The sequence below is a fragment of the Cebidichthys violaceus genome, unplaced genomic scaffold, assembly GCF_023349555.1.
Source record: "Cebidichthys violaceus isolate CVI_PGR_0920_01 unplaced genomic scaffold, fCebVio1.0.p SCAF_3, whole genome shotgun sequence".
Taxonomy (NCBI): domain Eukaryota; kingdom Metazoa; phylum Chordata; class Actinopteri; order Perciformes; family Stichaeidae; genus Cebidichthys; species Cebidichthys violaceus.
Genome location: NW_027176483.1, coordinates 2230074 through 2245073, shown reverse-complemented (window position 1 = coordinate 2245073; position 15000 = coordinate 2230074). Strand labels below are relative to the sequence as shown.

General features: G+C 46.3%; 1 protein-coding gene across 1 annotated transcript in view; it reads left to right on the top strand.

Moving 5' to 3' along the window:
• The window catches only part of pot1 (protection of telomeres 1 homolog), a 23802-nt gene that overhangs the window by 8650 nt on the left and 152 nt on the right, over positions 1-15000 (top strand). Inside the window, exons 2-7 of the mRNA XM_068724127.1 lie at positions 1864-1991; positions 2746-2818; positions 5014-5114; positions 9997-10104; positions 10348-10428; positions 13711-13838. Coding sequence (XP_068580228.1) covers positions 1872-1991; positions 2746-2818; positions 5014-5114; positions 9997-10104; positions 10348-10428; positions 13711-13838 — 611 coding nt within the window. The 5' untranslated portion in view covers positions 1864-1871. The remainder of the gene's footprint in view (positions 1-1863; positions 1992-2745; positions 2819-5013; positions 5115-9996; positions 10105-10347; positions 10429-13710; positions 13839-15000) is intronic.

Here is a 15000-nt window from a genome sequence, read left to right as displayed (position 1 = left end):
CAACTTTAACTCTTTCACGTTGCGTTTTTCACTTCAGGAAAGTTCATTTTTCATTAATTTCGGTCGCCTATCAAAAAATAATCTGTTATTCATCATTCGATTATACTTAGCTCCACCCCTTTTTGTATCATTTCTGGATGCAAAAAAACCAAGATGGCGACGGCCAAAATGCCGAAATCGAGGCTTCAAAACGGCAGTCCACGAACCAACGGGTGTCGTCACGATGACGACGTCCACGTGTCGCTCACACGTTTTAATGCATTTTTTTTACAGTTTACAGTGATGCAAAACGGAGAAAAGCAGCAAATCCTGCAGTAAGAAAATTATTTCCATTTTCTTCTGTTTTGATATGATGCAAAAAAAAAGAGTCTGAATTGTTTATTAATTGTGTCAGTCGAATAATGATGAAAGTGACTCGTATTTTTCAGGTGTTTTAAAACAAAATGAAATGACATTTCAAGCCATTGATAGATGTGACTTTTTTTTTCAAGCCGCTATGGGACTTGGTGTCTTGCTCAGTGGCACTTCAGCAGGTTGCTCTGTCCTGTGAGGGGAACAAATCTGTTATACTCGAGTCTGGTCTTCAGTCCCGGCTGCTGCACCGAGCTCAGCCTCTCGGCCTCCTCGTGAACCGCGCTGTCGGGGTGAACTTGAGTTACCCTCAGAGTTATTAATGAGCGTCCCGGAGCAGCCGAGCGGTGGAGGTCGAACCGTCTGCTCCGGGTGGCCCCGGGCCTCGACGTTTGGCAGGGATCAGCCGTCGTCCCGCGGCGGTGGATCATGCCGACTGTTTACCGCCGCCGACTCATCTGATACGTCCTGCTGCGTGGGGAGGAGACTCAGCCTACCGTTCATTTACCAAAGCTGACAAACAAACCGGCTGCAGGAGGCCACAGGTCCAGCAGTCTGTTTCATCACACAGGTGGGATGTCTTCTGATGAGAACACTCAGGAGTCTCCTGAAGGATATCATTGTAGTCTTCAGTCACATAAAAGGACAGAAAGCGTTCGGTGTCATCTGCAAAGAGGTGGATTTGTTGCTCAATCAATTTATTGTGAAAAGCCATTAAGAGACCAATCCTGAATCCTATGACTTCCTGTGCGGCCCTCAGACACCTGATGTCAGCTCTGGGTACCTAACAACAGTTGTTGTAGAGCCCAGTACAAACAGGACTACTTGAAATCCATCCGAGCTGCAGGTGTAGGCGAGTCTCTGAACCTCTGTGAGGTTTTCGGGTCAGACGGAGTGACGTGTAGCAGCTGTAGGTCAAAAACTATCCGTGGTACCTTCACACAGAGCGCCTCTGGACTCATGAATTAATCACTCATCTTGCTCTAATTCAGGCCTCGGGCTTCCCCCCCTCCCGCGGTCTATATCAGAGCGGTTTATTTGATTATTTTTTTTTCCCAGTCGGGTTTTCCGTCTGACCGAGCAGCTGACTGCACGGCCGAGCGGACAGCTCGTGGTACCTCGCAGGCTGTTCCCGCTCTTCTGCCTCGTCCTCGGTGAGGGAAAAACGAGAGAGATTACCACGAGGGGACTCGGCGGTCAAATCTGCCGAGAATCAAACTAACGAGTCGTGACGGGGAGCAACGCGCTACCTGCTGGGGAGCACGGCCAGCACTTTTCTGGGTTCCTTCTCTGGAAACGCCTCGCAGACTTTAACCCTCCCGCCGCGCTGTCCACACGGATCTGGGTGTTTCCTGTCAGAGGGTTTATCCCGGTAATGAGTCGTCTGCGATCGAGGGACGATCCGACTGGACTTGAAACCAAAAGACCTAAAAAAAATGAAACCAGAGACTGAACTCTCACACAGTTTGTTGGTACAGATATTCATTTTTGTTTCCGTTCGTGTCCCTACAGGTGACGCCATGCCTCGGCGAGTGATGCTGGAGGGGGCGGGGCCAGGCGCCCAGGTACCAGCGCACCTGACCAAGGTTCCCATCTCGCTCATCGGCACCGACACCGACTACTCCGACAAAACAGTCAAGGTTTGTTCACAGCGACCCGCAATGTACACGCAACACTTCAGACGTACTTTCACTTTGAGTATTTCCATTTTCTACTCCTTTTTTCTATTATTATGATTGTCATACGTTTGACAGAGTATTACTACGTTTACATATGTACAATATCTGAGTACTTCCTCCACTACTTCTCTCTCTACACTCTTTAACGATGTGAGAGCCAATGTTCACAAAAATACCGACGGCTCAATCTCTGTAGCGCTGCTTCATTTCAATGAACCTCCCAACCGTTTGCCAAGTCTATAATACCACAAAGACGGGCGTTTCAGGGAGAAACACCAAAGTGTCGGAGCTTTGCTTGCGCTGGTCATTGCCAAAAAAAGAAAGAAAATGAAGCCCAAGAGTGCAAGAAAAAGATGGAAGAAAAACCACCACAAATGTTAGTTTCCTCCACTGAGTGTCATTCTCTTCTTCTCAGTATTCCCTTTTCATTTATCCGTCACCTGCCACAACCTGTTCACCAGTTTCTGTTCTTTTTTTTAGGCTATTTTCTCGTTCTCAGGAACATATGAATGGAAAAAAAAAACAAAACCCCAAAGCGGCAGAATAATCCACCTTCTGTCTCGCAGCTCATTTCCCCCGAGGCGCTCATCAACGCCGCTCACTTCTCTGACGGGGCTTTGATCAGCTGACGGGCTCCTCGGCGAGGTCCTCGAATGCTTTCCGGCTTGTCTCTTAAGTGGGTTTCTTCTCTTCTTCTTCTCTTATATTTCTCCAGGGGAGGGTGGTTGATAAAGGCCCGCTGGTGTCGTTAGCGTCTGACAACTTCATCCTGAAGACCGTCATTCAAGGTAACACTCCCAGCGTCCGTTTGTCTCCGCCTATCAGCTGCTCCGGTTCAGAGCTGTCGCACTTTTAAAAAGGGCGGAATAGAACCAGCAACCGGTCGGTCACAGAAGGAAATCAGCTTCTATGTATTTTTTTTTTAGCAGAAATGAAAATGAATGCCGAGGGGAAGTCAATTAGGAGCTTTTTGTTGTCGTGAAAAGGTGAATTAAATGCATGCATGTGACTAAGCAACAGTCAGAGCAAATGACGCACTTTATAATATCCCAAAAAGACGAGTATCGGTGTGTGTGTGTGTGTGTGTGTGTGTGTGTGTGTGTGTGTGTGTGTGTGTGTGTGTGTGTGTGTGTGTGTGTGTGTGTGTGTGTGTGTGTGTGTGTGTGTGTGTGTGTGTGTGTGTGTGTGTGTTAAGCCATTAGCTGGTCTCGGTTATAGAAGCGAATGGAGGTAAGCGTGTCTCATTGTTGCCTCGTCTGTGGCCTCCTTATCTCTGAGCGGCCTGATGAAAGAGCCACAGAGAGCTGAGACTCTTATTGTGGCGGGGGAAGATCCTTCCTTTTCTATTCTTTTTAAACTCTCCGACACCCCCCCCCCTGCCTGTGTCTCCCAGCTGCAGGGTGAGCGGGTCCACCTCCTCTTGTATTGTTGGCTTACAGACGAGTCTTGTCAGCGGCGGTTCAGTGCTTGTCCTGCTGGTGCATTGTGGGATTTTTGTCTTTTTGATTTGTGCCGGTCGTCACTAATGTTTCTCCCATTCTCCTGTTTCTTTTCTCTTGATACAATGGATGTCGTTGTTCTCCGTTACCGCGATGTGTAGAAAACAGACGAGCGCGACACCAAGCCGCCTGAGAAGCGACGTGCGGAAGCGTTTTTAGATTCAACACCGCAGACACCTCGAGTAAATATTCAGCTGCCTTCCCGTTCTGTTAATCTGTTACTCACGTGAGGCGTTGGCGGCACCACCGGCAAACATAACCACATTTCACAAACACATTACACGTCACGTCTCATTCACTGGAGGTGACAGCCTCAGGTTCATGGCGGCCTGATCCTCTGGAGATCAAGAGAGGATCTTGTCGGGCTTTAAGTCATGGGTTTGTGTCTGGACAAGGTCCTAAAAGCTGCATTCTCTCTAATGTCCAGCAGGGGGCGACTCCTCTGGTTGTATAGAAGTCTAGTCTAAAATGACTCTACTTCTCTCTTGATTTATTCCCTCAGTAAACATTGTAAACATGAGTTTATGATCTCAATCTCTAGTTTACAGTCTTCTTCAATACAGCATGATGTTCATTTAGTACATTATGGTCCATTTGGAGTCAAACAGACCATAAAGCAGGGGATGATTTAGGGGGTGGGGCTACACAGTGATTGACGGGTCTCTTACCAGAGACGTATACGGCGTCTCTACGTCACTCCTCCTCAGTCCAGATGTGGTCAAATATTGAAATGCTAGAGGTGTGAATCTTCACTGGCCTCATGATTCCATTACCGATGATTCAAATGCACCACGATCATCGACGCGTCCTAAAACTTTAATGCATTACAACAAAAAAAACATGAATCCTCCCGCGGTGCATCACAAGATGTGCCGTAATCTACAGAAATGAGTTTGTTTTTTTTTCCCACACACAGCGGCTCTGAATGCCTGCGGCATTTTACGCCGCATGAATTAGCCGAGCGTCTGGCGGACTTCTTCTTACTCATAGCTCTCTTCTACTCTCGGTCTAAGTCACAGAACAAACACTGTGGGTTTGAATTATTTTTGGCCGCCGTGTTTTGTCAGCGAACGTTGGTGGCGACGAGCAACAAGTGTTTGAATGCCGTCTGTCAGAGAATCGGGTTTGTCTTGTCACCGCGCCCGTGCAGAATCCTCCAGTCAGTAATTGAAATGAATGTTTTTTTTGTCCACAATAGATTACCATCATTCTTATTTTACCAGCATTTGGCTTGTGGCCCAAAGATAGTCAGTCTGTTGTCACATAAGACAAAGAAAACCAGCGACTTCTCACAAATGCGTCGCTGTAATTAAGAGAATTGTTTGCACTTGAATAACGGGATCGATTGGACGGTTTTCATGAGCTGGAACAATCCAGAGTTCACCGTCTTTAGTGACTTTCAATGTTTGCAAAGTCATGATTACGTTTTACAGCGAGTGTCAGTAAGAGATCCTCATCGATGTTCCGTTGTCTCTCTTTCGCAGAAGAAGGTTCCCCGCCGACCGCCTCGTCCCAGAACCCGTCAATCAACGTGGTCCTGTTCGGAGCGCTGGCCGAGGACTTCAGTCGAGCTGTCGGCCGAGGGGTAGGTTCTGCTCGGGGTGCCTTCGAACACCCGTGTGGTTCGGTTCATCTGGTCCGGATCAAGGTGGAAGAACCGATACGGTGTTGCGTTTTAGTTCTGGTCCACTTCCTTGTTCACGCCGCCGACCGTGCACAAGAAGTAGACGACGTCGATGTTTTGAAGCCTCGAGTTTGGCGATTTTTTTTCTCTCTGGTAGAGACCTGTCAATCACAGTAAGCCCCGCCCCTAAAGCATACCCTGCTTTACGACTCTAAATGGACCATAACTTACAAAATGAACGTCACGCTGCACTGAAGAAGACTTGAAACTAGCGATAAAGACTTTTTTATTCATGAACAAAAGGAGTAAACGCAACGTCAGATGTGACTGACAGATGTTGACGCAGCTCTTTAAATTCTCCTGATGCGTTTATTGATGTTTCGTTGATTAGTAACTGATCATGTTATTAGAAGAAGAGCTCGAGGGTGTCTGTGATTGAAGCGTGTCGCTGTGGGATCGCTGTCGCACTCTTCATCGGGCCTTAAATACAGATCAATACGATCGCTTCCTCGTCCGATTTTCACCATCAGCAGATAGGATTTATTAGTAGTTTTAGCTTTTGAAATCGCACATCTGTCACCATAAAATCCTGCGGTCGGTCGGTTTGCGTTCACGCGGTTTGGTGGTGTCGTTGTGGATTCACATTCCTCTCATAAGATGGACTCATCAGAACCGCCGCTGATGACTCCTGAAGGTTTCTGAGGAGCTGGAGAAGTGCAAACAGCCCTGAAATATGACTCGTGTATCCTACATATCTATATTTAACGTGTGCAGACGTGCTGTGGTGATAAAGTGTGAATGGAGATGATGACGATGATGACGACGATGGTGTCTGGCTGCTGAATCTAATTTACAGCTTTTCTGTTTCTTTGTCTCTCCTCTCTGTCGTCTGAGTGTTAACAGAACTCTGCTGGTGTGTTTGTTTCACCTCCAGCGTCCCAGAAGACTCTTTAACGCTGTCGTTTAGTTTCAACGTTGATGTTTCTTGGACAAAAATAAGCAAACGCAGCTTTACATTATCTTCCTTTTCTTTATAATTTGAATTCCGAAACTTGTAGTTCATATAGACGTCTCCTACTTTCCTGTGTCCTCTGCTGCCACTTTCATACACACATATTCAAACACACACACACACACACACACACAGACACAGGTTTAACACGCATGTCTTAAACCTGCATTCTCTCTAGTGTCCACCAGGGGGCGACTCCTCTGGTTGTATAGAAGTCTAGTCTAAAATGACTCTACTTCTCTCTTGATTTATTCTCTCAGTAAACATTGTAAACATGAGTTTATGGTCTCAATCTCTAGTTTACAGTCTTCTTCAATACAGCATGATGTTCATTTAGTACATTATGCTCCATTTAGAGTCACACAGACCATAAAGAGGGGGATGCTTTAGGGGGCGGGGCTACACGCTGATTGACAGGCCTCTACCAGAGACGTATACGGCGTCTCTACGTCACTCCTCATTCTAAACATACTCACTTCCATTCATTGGTTGCAACGGCCGTAATCCAAGATGGCGACGGCCGTAATCCAAGATGGCGACGGCGAAATCGGCAAACTCAAGGCGTCAAAACGTCAGTCCACAAACCAAACGGGTGACTTCACTTTAAGCGCGTCGTGTGTGTGTGTGTGTGTGTGTGTGTGTGTGTGTGTGTGTGTGTGTGTGTGTGTGTGTGTGTGTGTGTGTGTGTGTGTGTGTGTGTGTGTGTGTGTGTGTGTGTGTGTGTGTGTGTGTGTTTTTAAATGCATCAAAACCTAAACAAAAATAATAATTTATTCCTTCAATTTAGCTTTTATGTCCTGCTGAAAGACAGATGGTTGTTTTAGAAAGTGCTTCATGTTTATTCTTTTCCTCACTTTAGACACGGGGGAAAAAAAAACAACCCAAAATGTAATCAAACGATATAATACATTTTAATTCTGCCTAATTAAAAATATGACAACAGGATTTGATGGTTGCGATAATTACATTTTCTGAAGTTATATCTCCGTCTCGTCCGTAAAAAATTATTCCGATTCTTCACGCGTGACACAAACAAAGAAGCAGACATCTTTTCACGGTTGTTTCCCCTCTAAATGTGTTTTAATGGAGTCATTTAGAAGCTGTGAGCGAGTGAGTATTCACATTATTTTTCTCTGCTTTCATAAACTGCCTTTTTTTTTTTTTTTAATTATTTTTTAATGTCGCCGTTCATCCTGTTCTCCCACATCTGGCACAGACGATCGACCGGCTCTGGTTTCTTCTTCCTAATCTGCTGGAATAACACGATTTATTACATTTAATCTGATTTATGTCAGTTGAGTGTCAAACGGAGAGTCGAGGGATGTCGCTCCCTCGACTCTTGTGAGGCTTTGAAAGCCTTTTTTTATTTGATTTAAATATTCACGCCTGATGCTGATGAGATTTCATTATGTTATTTTCATTAAGGAGGGGAAAAAAGAAAGGGAGGAGGCTATTTAGAAGGCGTGTCCGTGGAAATTGTAATTTCCCGCATCATAAAGCCTGTTATTTGAAGGAGGTAATGAGCTGATTCGTGTGGTTTGTTTGTGCCGTTGTCCTCTGGAATGAAATTAATTCATTTTGCGTATTTGTGTGTTTCGAGCTCGGTCAAGATTGTGATGATTTGTAGAAACAGAACATCCCGCGTGAAGAATCTCTACTGCGCTTTAACCCAGTGGTGGAATGTAACCGAGTACATGTACTCAAGCACTGTCCTTACTTTTCTTTACTGCTTTAGTTCTGCTTCTCCAGCACATCCCAGAGGAAGTTATTGTGCTCTTCGCTCCCCTTTTTATTGATCTAATAACTTTCGGTGCTTCAGAGCGGTCCGATTCCTTGGATTCTTTTATCCCAGATGTGCTGCAGAGTTTTGGTTGGATAGTATATAAAAATTAAACTAATAAACGACGATGTAATGCATATTGAGATACAAGCTACCCAGCAGGTAACGTCTAAGAAGTAATTAAGATTAGCTCCGCCTTCACCAGCCTCACCGTTAAAGTGACGCTCACGTTAACCGTTATAATCCAATATTATGATGCGCATTGTTCTGCATAGTCAGCATTTTTGCTTTTGCGAAGGTGAAGATGACGTCGGTACTTTTACTTAAAGGAGCAGCGTGTAGGATTCAGTGACATCTAGTGGTCAGGGTGCAGATTGCAGCTGACTGAATACTCCTCCGGTTCAGTCCTCCTTTGCCAAGCGTGTCAGAGAACTACGGTGGCCTACAGGTAACAAAAAGGTAAAAAAAACCTGCAAAAGTCTTTTTGTTTGTCCGTTTTGGGCTCCTGTAGAAACACGTCGGACTCCGGGAAGAAGAAGAACGAAGCTACGATGATTCTTAGCTCCAGATGATAACACACGAATGAAGATCATAGTTATGGATGTTATATTCCATTTCTGACACATACATCTCCCAAAATCCTCCGCATGGGTCCTTCAGTAAACATGTCTACACTGTGGTATTGCTACCTTTACTTCCCTTCTACCGTTTTATTATCGGTAGATATGTACGGTGATGGACAGAACTACAACATTAAATCCCAAATTGTAATAAACCAGAATTAATCTTTCACTTCAAAGTTATAATATTTAAAACCCAAAACTTTAACTCGCTGCTAATGAAAGCCACCGATTCGTGTTAAACGTTGTTTTCAACTTTTAAGCTTTTATTGTGAAAAGAAGCGCTCTGTATTTCATCTCCGGTTCCTCTCCTGTTGTTTTGTGACTAAGTAGCCGCTACACACACACACACACACACACACACACACACACACACACACACACACACACACACACACACACACGCATAATGTCCCTCCTTCTTCCTCCTTCCTTTCCTTTCCCTTCCTTCCTCCCTTCCATCCTTCTCCTCCTCGCTTCCCTCCTTTCTTCCTCCTCCCTCCTCCTCCTCCTCCCTCTTTCCTCCTCCTCCCTCCTTCCTCCTCTTTCCTCCTTTTTCCTCCTCTTTCCTCCTCCCTCTTCCTCCTCTTTCCTCCTCCTCCTTCTTCTCTCTCCTCCTCCCTTTTCCTCCTCTTTCCTCCTCCTCGTACTCCTCCTTCTCCTCTTTCCTCCTCCTCATCCCTTTTCCTCCTCTTTCCTCCTCCCTCTTTCCTCCTCTTTCCTCCTCCTCCTTCCTCCTTCTCCTCTTTCCTCCTCCTCCTCTTCCTCCTTCTCCTCCACACACACACACACACACACACACACACACACACACACACACACACACAGTGTCAACAACATCAAGCGTGACTGACGTTTATGTTTTTTTCCAGGATTACATCTTTTAACGTCTCTCTTCAAAGAGAATCCGTCCCCTTTGGTGTTTCAGGGCTCTGCTTTGATCTCTGCAAACCAAGTGACTCAACAAAAGTGTTTACAGAGTTTGTTTTGACCTGGACGGGGACAGTGAACGCATCGGGGATAATCCCCCCCCCCCGCCAGCAGCATCTTGATGGATCTCGTTGAAGACAGGAGGTCGTATGGCGGGCCGTGCGCGGCTGCAGATGACAGAGTTCCTCCCGTCAGGCTGCGTGTCTCTGTAAACGTGATTATTCAGACATTCTGCGCTTCCCTTTTGTCAGCCCTGAGCGCCGGGCTTTAAAAAAAGCCGTCCCAGGAGCGGCTGACACGCCGCACAAAAGACTATCTCCATTTTCACACCGGCTTATCGTCTGCGAAACTTGTCGCGATGTCTTCCTTTCTAACGTCTCCGAGGATGCGACATCAATCCGTCCTCCCTCCGGGAGAGAGGGATGTGTATTTATCTCTGCGCTCTCGGTTGATAATCCGCGGCTTCTTTGCTTGTCGTTCCTCTCGTCGTTTCTCCTGCAGGACTTGGTCGTGGCCTCGGGCTTCGCTGTGGGCAGATCTCCCACGTTCAACAAGGACAAGCTGCACCCCTTCAACCTGCTGCTGTCTGGAGACGACGCCTGTGTTTACGTGAGGACTCTTGAGTAATGAATATATTGCTTATATGAAGAGGCTCTTTCTCAGTGTTCTTCGTGCGTTTGAGCTGGTGTCAAAGCTGTCAATCAAACTATGATGTGGCCCTAACAACCGGGCCGAGAATTTGATCCTTTTTGTACCCAGATTGATATATACTGTACATATGTGTGATTTTGGACTCTGATGTGAAGCTTGTTCAGTGAACTTTAACGTCTCTTCTCCGTCGTCCTCCCTCAGGTGTGTCGCCCGCCGCCGCCTCCTCCTCCTGATCCCAGATCCCCGCCGGCCTCCAAGAGGAGCGCTGCGCTCCCCGCTAAGGTCAGAGTCAGACGGCCCCGCTTAGCCGAAGAGGGTCTCGTGTGTTTGTTGGAGGTCTTGTATCCGTCAGGAGGACTTTACGTCAGCTGCCGGCTGGATCGGGGGTCTCCGCAGACCTCTTGTGTCTCTGTGGTGGTGGTGGTGTGGAGAGCAGGATTGTTACGGTTTGATACGAGAGCCTTTAGACCCCACAGCTTTTAAAAACGTGCAAGAAGAAGAAGAATGTGATATCGCAGCATTAAATCGCTTTAATTGAAGCTATAGTTAGAATATTTTCACCCCTTTAACTTGCCGACAGACGGGGAACTCTAACCGTTATGTTGCTCTCTTTAATGGCACCAGACTCCACTGACAAAAACAGTCATTTCACCTCTCAAACCGCTGGGGTTGCTTCGGTTGGTAAGTTAGTTATTGGGTGACATTCAGATCCACACTAGCAGCAGTACTTCACTGAGCTTCCTGTCTCCAACTCGGACCGCCGACCTGCCGTCTAAGTTACTGTAGGTAATACACTCTGACTATGGTTGAGGATGTATATTTATATTAGTGCTGGGAAAGTTAACGCGGTATTATCGCCGGGTAACCGTCATCACCTCAGAGTTACGGTGCATTATATTGATGAACAGTGGGAGCTGCGTTCACATGCTCTGACCGTCGTGAAAACAGAAGACAGACATTTTGCTGAAACGTGTGCGGAACATTTTATTCATGTTGCACAGCAGTGGAACGTTTAAATAAAGTCACACACTGAGCACAGATAGTGAAGAAATATAACTGATACTGTGTGAAGAATACTGCTGTTAAAAAACACCTGATCTGTTTAAAGTGATGGGGTCGAGGGATGAAGGGGTAGAGGGATGAAGGGATGTAGGGTAGGGGTCGAGGGATGAAGGGGTCGAGGTAGGGGGTCGAGGGATGAAGGGATGTAGGGTAGGGGTTGAGCGATGAAGGGGTCGAGGGATGAAGGGATGTAGGGTAGGTGTTGAGGGATGAAGGGGTAGAGGGATGAAGGGGTTGAGGGATGCATATATATGTCTGTCTGTCTGTCTGTCTGTCTGTCTGTCTGTCTGTCTGTCTGTCTGTCTGTCTGTCTGTCTGTCTGTCTGTCTGTCTGTCTAACCTCCACCAGGTCCCACGGGAATAAAGGTTTTAGGAAGAGCTTTGGAAAATAACATGTTTTGAATACATAAAGAACACCAGTGGGAAGCAACAGGATGATTTTAAAAACCTAAAATAATAACAATAATAATTGACTCGCCCTTTAAGATATGAAGTTATTCTACCTAACCATCCACTGTCTGAGTGAAATACAAAGTGAACTCCCTCATGTTGAATGTTGAGCAGCTTTTAAGGGACAGAGTGAAACATTTCTGTCTCTGAGTGAATTTAAAGCAGAATCAGAAACACGTGAGAACGATTGTGGAAGTGGGCCGTTTAAAGATCATCACAATATAGTAAAACATAGATCTATATCTGATCTATGTTGTATCTAATATTTAAATAGAAGATGAAACCGAGGACGGATCAGTGAAACGGAGCTTTGATAAACATTTTTAGAACAGAATAAATTAACAAGACGGAATAACGCTCACAGAAAAAGAGTATATAAAAGGAGATTAAATGTTTCCTGAAGCCTGTGATCAAAATGTAAAGCCTTGATTTTAATTCCGACTCTTTGAGTTTGAGTACGCTGTAGAACAAATGCCGGTAAAAATACATTTTGGACAGACCGCCGCTCTCGTTTGTTTCATGAGCTCCTTCTTCACTGACGGAGGAAGTTGGGAACTTCAGTCGTCCGCTCGCTCCGCTTTTGACGTCCATCGGAGGACGACGTTCGTCGAGATAAATGCCGAGATGGCGCCGTTTGAAACATCACTTCGTCTTCGTCTCGGTCGGCAGCGACGAAGACAAAACGCTGCTCATCGCGAGGTTTTATTCTGGGCTTTTCTGCACGATATCCTGCAGGATTAGTGTTGTAATTAAATACTGAGCGCGCTCCACAAACACCTTGAGCTGCTGTGATTGTAGCCGTCTGACACGAGTCGGCGTTTATGCACTTCCAGTTCCCCCGTCTCGAAAGATCTGACACTTTGAGAGGAGAGGTGACGATTTTCTAGAGAAAAGTCTTAAAATTAGAAGAACAAATATTATTAGAATAAAGTTCTAGTACTACTAGGAAGAGGTATTGTATAGTTAATATTTGTACTTGCAAAAGGCTTGTGTCTGCTGGCTATTTTTCAACTTTTCCTGATAATATTACAACTTTATTTCTCAGCATTAGGACTTTTTTGTCATAACTTTATTGTGTTCTTTGGACCTTTATACTCTGTTGTCGTTATCTTTTCATAACTGTAGTAAAATAATAATGTCACACAAGCCGTCTGTCTCGAGGTCGATGTGTCTTTTGTTTAGATGTCTGAAATAAGGTCCGTGGTAAATGTAGTCGGGCTACATGAAGTGTTAGCATTAGCATGTAGCGTAGCGTGCTAATGTTAATGTTAACACTTCATGTAGTTGGGTCTGTGTGTGTGTGTGTGTGTGTGTGTGTGTGTGTGTGTGTGTGTGTGTGTGTGTGTGTGTGTGTGTGTGGAGGGGGAGGAGGGGAAGGAGGAGGAGGGGGAAGGAAGGAGGAGGAAAAAGAGGAGGGAGGAAGAGGTAGAAGGAAGGAGGAGAAGGAGGGAGGAGAGAGGAGGAAGAGGAGGAATGGGAGGAGGAGAGAGGAGGAGGATGGAAGGAAGGAAGGGAAAGGAAAGGATGGAGGATATAGAGGAGAGAGGAGGAGAAGGAAGCAAGGAGGAGGGGGAAGGAAGGAAGGAAGCGAGGAGGAAGAGGGGGGAGGAGGAGGATCAGGAAAGGATGGAGGATGTGGAGGAGAGAGGAGGAAAAGGAAGCAAGGAGGAGGGGAAGGAAGGAAGGGAAGCGAGGAGGAAGAGGGGGGAGGAGGAGGAGGAAAGGAAGGAAGGAAGGAAGCGAGGAGGAGGAGGAGGGAGGAAGGAGGAGGACGTTTTTTCTTTGAAGTGAAACATTCCTCACTGATCATTACAGGAGAAGAAAGTAAAGAACAGCTTCTGTCAGCTGGACCAGTAGGCTTCTCTGAGACGTAGAGGTTTGAACTGTTGAATTAGAAATAAGAGCTCCTGAAAGTAAAATAGCATATCTTAGGAGAATATGATTCATATTTATCTCTTTAACATTAGCATGTAGCGTAGCGTAGCGTGCTAACCTGAGCTGCTGGTGCCTCTTTTTTCTTTTTCTTTTAACTCCAGCTTTGGTTCTCCTCAGGTTTCCAGGACCAAGGCTCCCAAATACACGTACAGGCCGACTGGACGACCTGAAGGCCGGCTCGGTGGGTCAACACGTACGGAGTGGTGGTCTTCTTCAAAACAGGCCGTTCAAGAGCCGCGGCACAGGTCGGTCTGGTTCTTTATGAGCCTCACTCTGAAATGTTGTCCATTTTATTAATGTTGCCAGTCAAATATTAAGGACTTTATAAAGATACATAACTGTTGCTGCTCTAGAAACAATGTTTAGTCATGTCTAAATTATGAATAACCTTCTAGCTAGTGGTGCAAACGGATCCTAAAAGTCACGGATCACAGATATATAAACTAGTTGCTGATCGTTGATGATCCACGTTTAACAGATACAGATCCTTTGATGTTTGATTAGAGCAGCTGGTACTCATGTTCACTGAGCAGAGCCTGAAGGCATCATAGTGTAAACCGAAGTGAACCTCCGTTGGTTAGCCGTTAGCGGTGCTGCTAACGTTACTAGCTCTCCTCTGATTGGTTGTTTACAATGAAACATGATCAGAGATCAGAGACTAGAGGAGGAGGGAGGGAGGAGAGGAGGAAGCGAGGAGGAGAGAGGAAGCGAGGAGAAGAAAGGAAGCGAGGAGAAGAAAGGAAGCGAGGAGGAGAGAGGAAACAAGGAGAAGAAAGGAAGCGAGGAGGAGAGGGGAGTAGGAGGAGAGAGGAGGAGAAGGAAGCAAGGAGGAGGGGAAGGAAGAAAGGAGCAGAGGAGGAGTAGGAAGAAAGAGGAGGAGGAGGGAGGGGGGAGGAGAGAGGAGGGCGATGGCAGGAAGGAAGCAAGGAGGGGGAGGGCAGGAAGGAAGCGAGGAGGAGGAGGAAGGAAAGGAGAGAAGCGAGGAGTAGGAGGAGGAGAAGAATGGAGGGAAGCGAGGAGGAGGAGGAGGAGAAGGAGGGCGAAGGGAGGAAGAAAAGGGAGGAGGAAAAGAATGGAGGGAAAGCAAGGAGGGCGAAGGATGGAAGGAAGGAGGAGGGGAAGGAAGGAAGGAAGGGGAAAGGGAACGGGAGGAGGAGAAAGAAGGGAGGAGGAGGAGAGGAAGGAAGGGAAAGGAAAGGAAGGAAGGAATCTGATGAGTTCAACAACAGTAACTCCTCTTTAGCTCCATTCAGTGAGTGAAACTGAAAGAGTTTTCAGCACCACGGACAGAGACGTTAAGCTGCTCAGCAGCCGTTGACTTTAAGAGAAATATGTGAGAAAGATTGATAGTTATTGTTACAAGAGACCCCAAAGACATGAAGCACATCACCTCCTGTGAGACGAGCG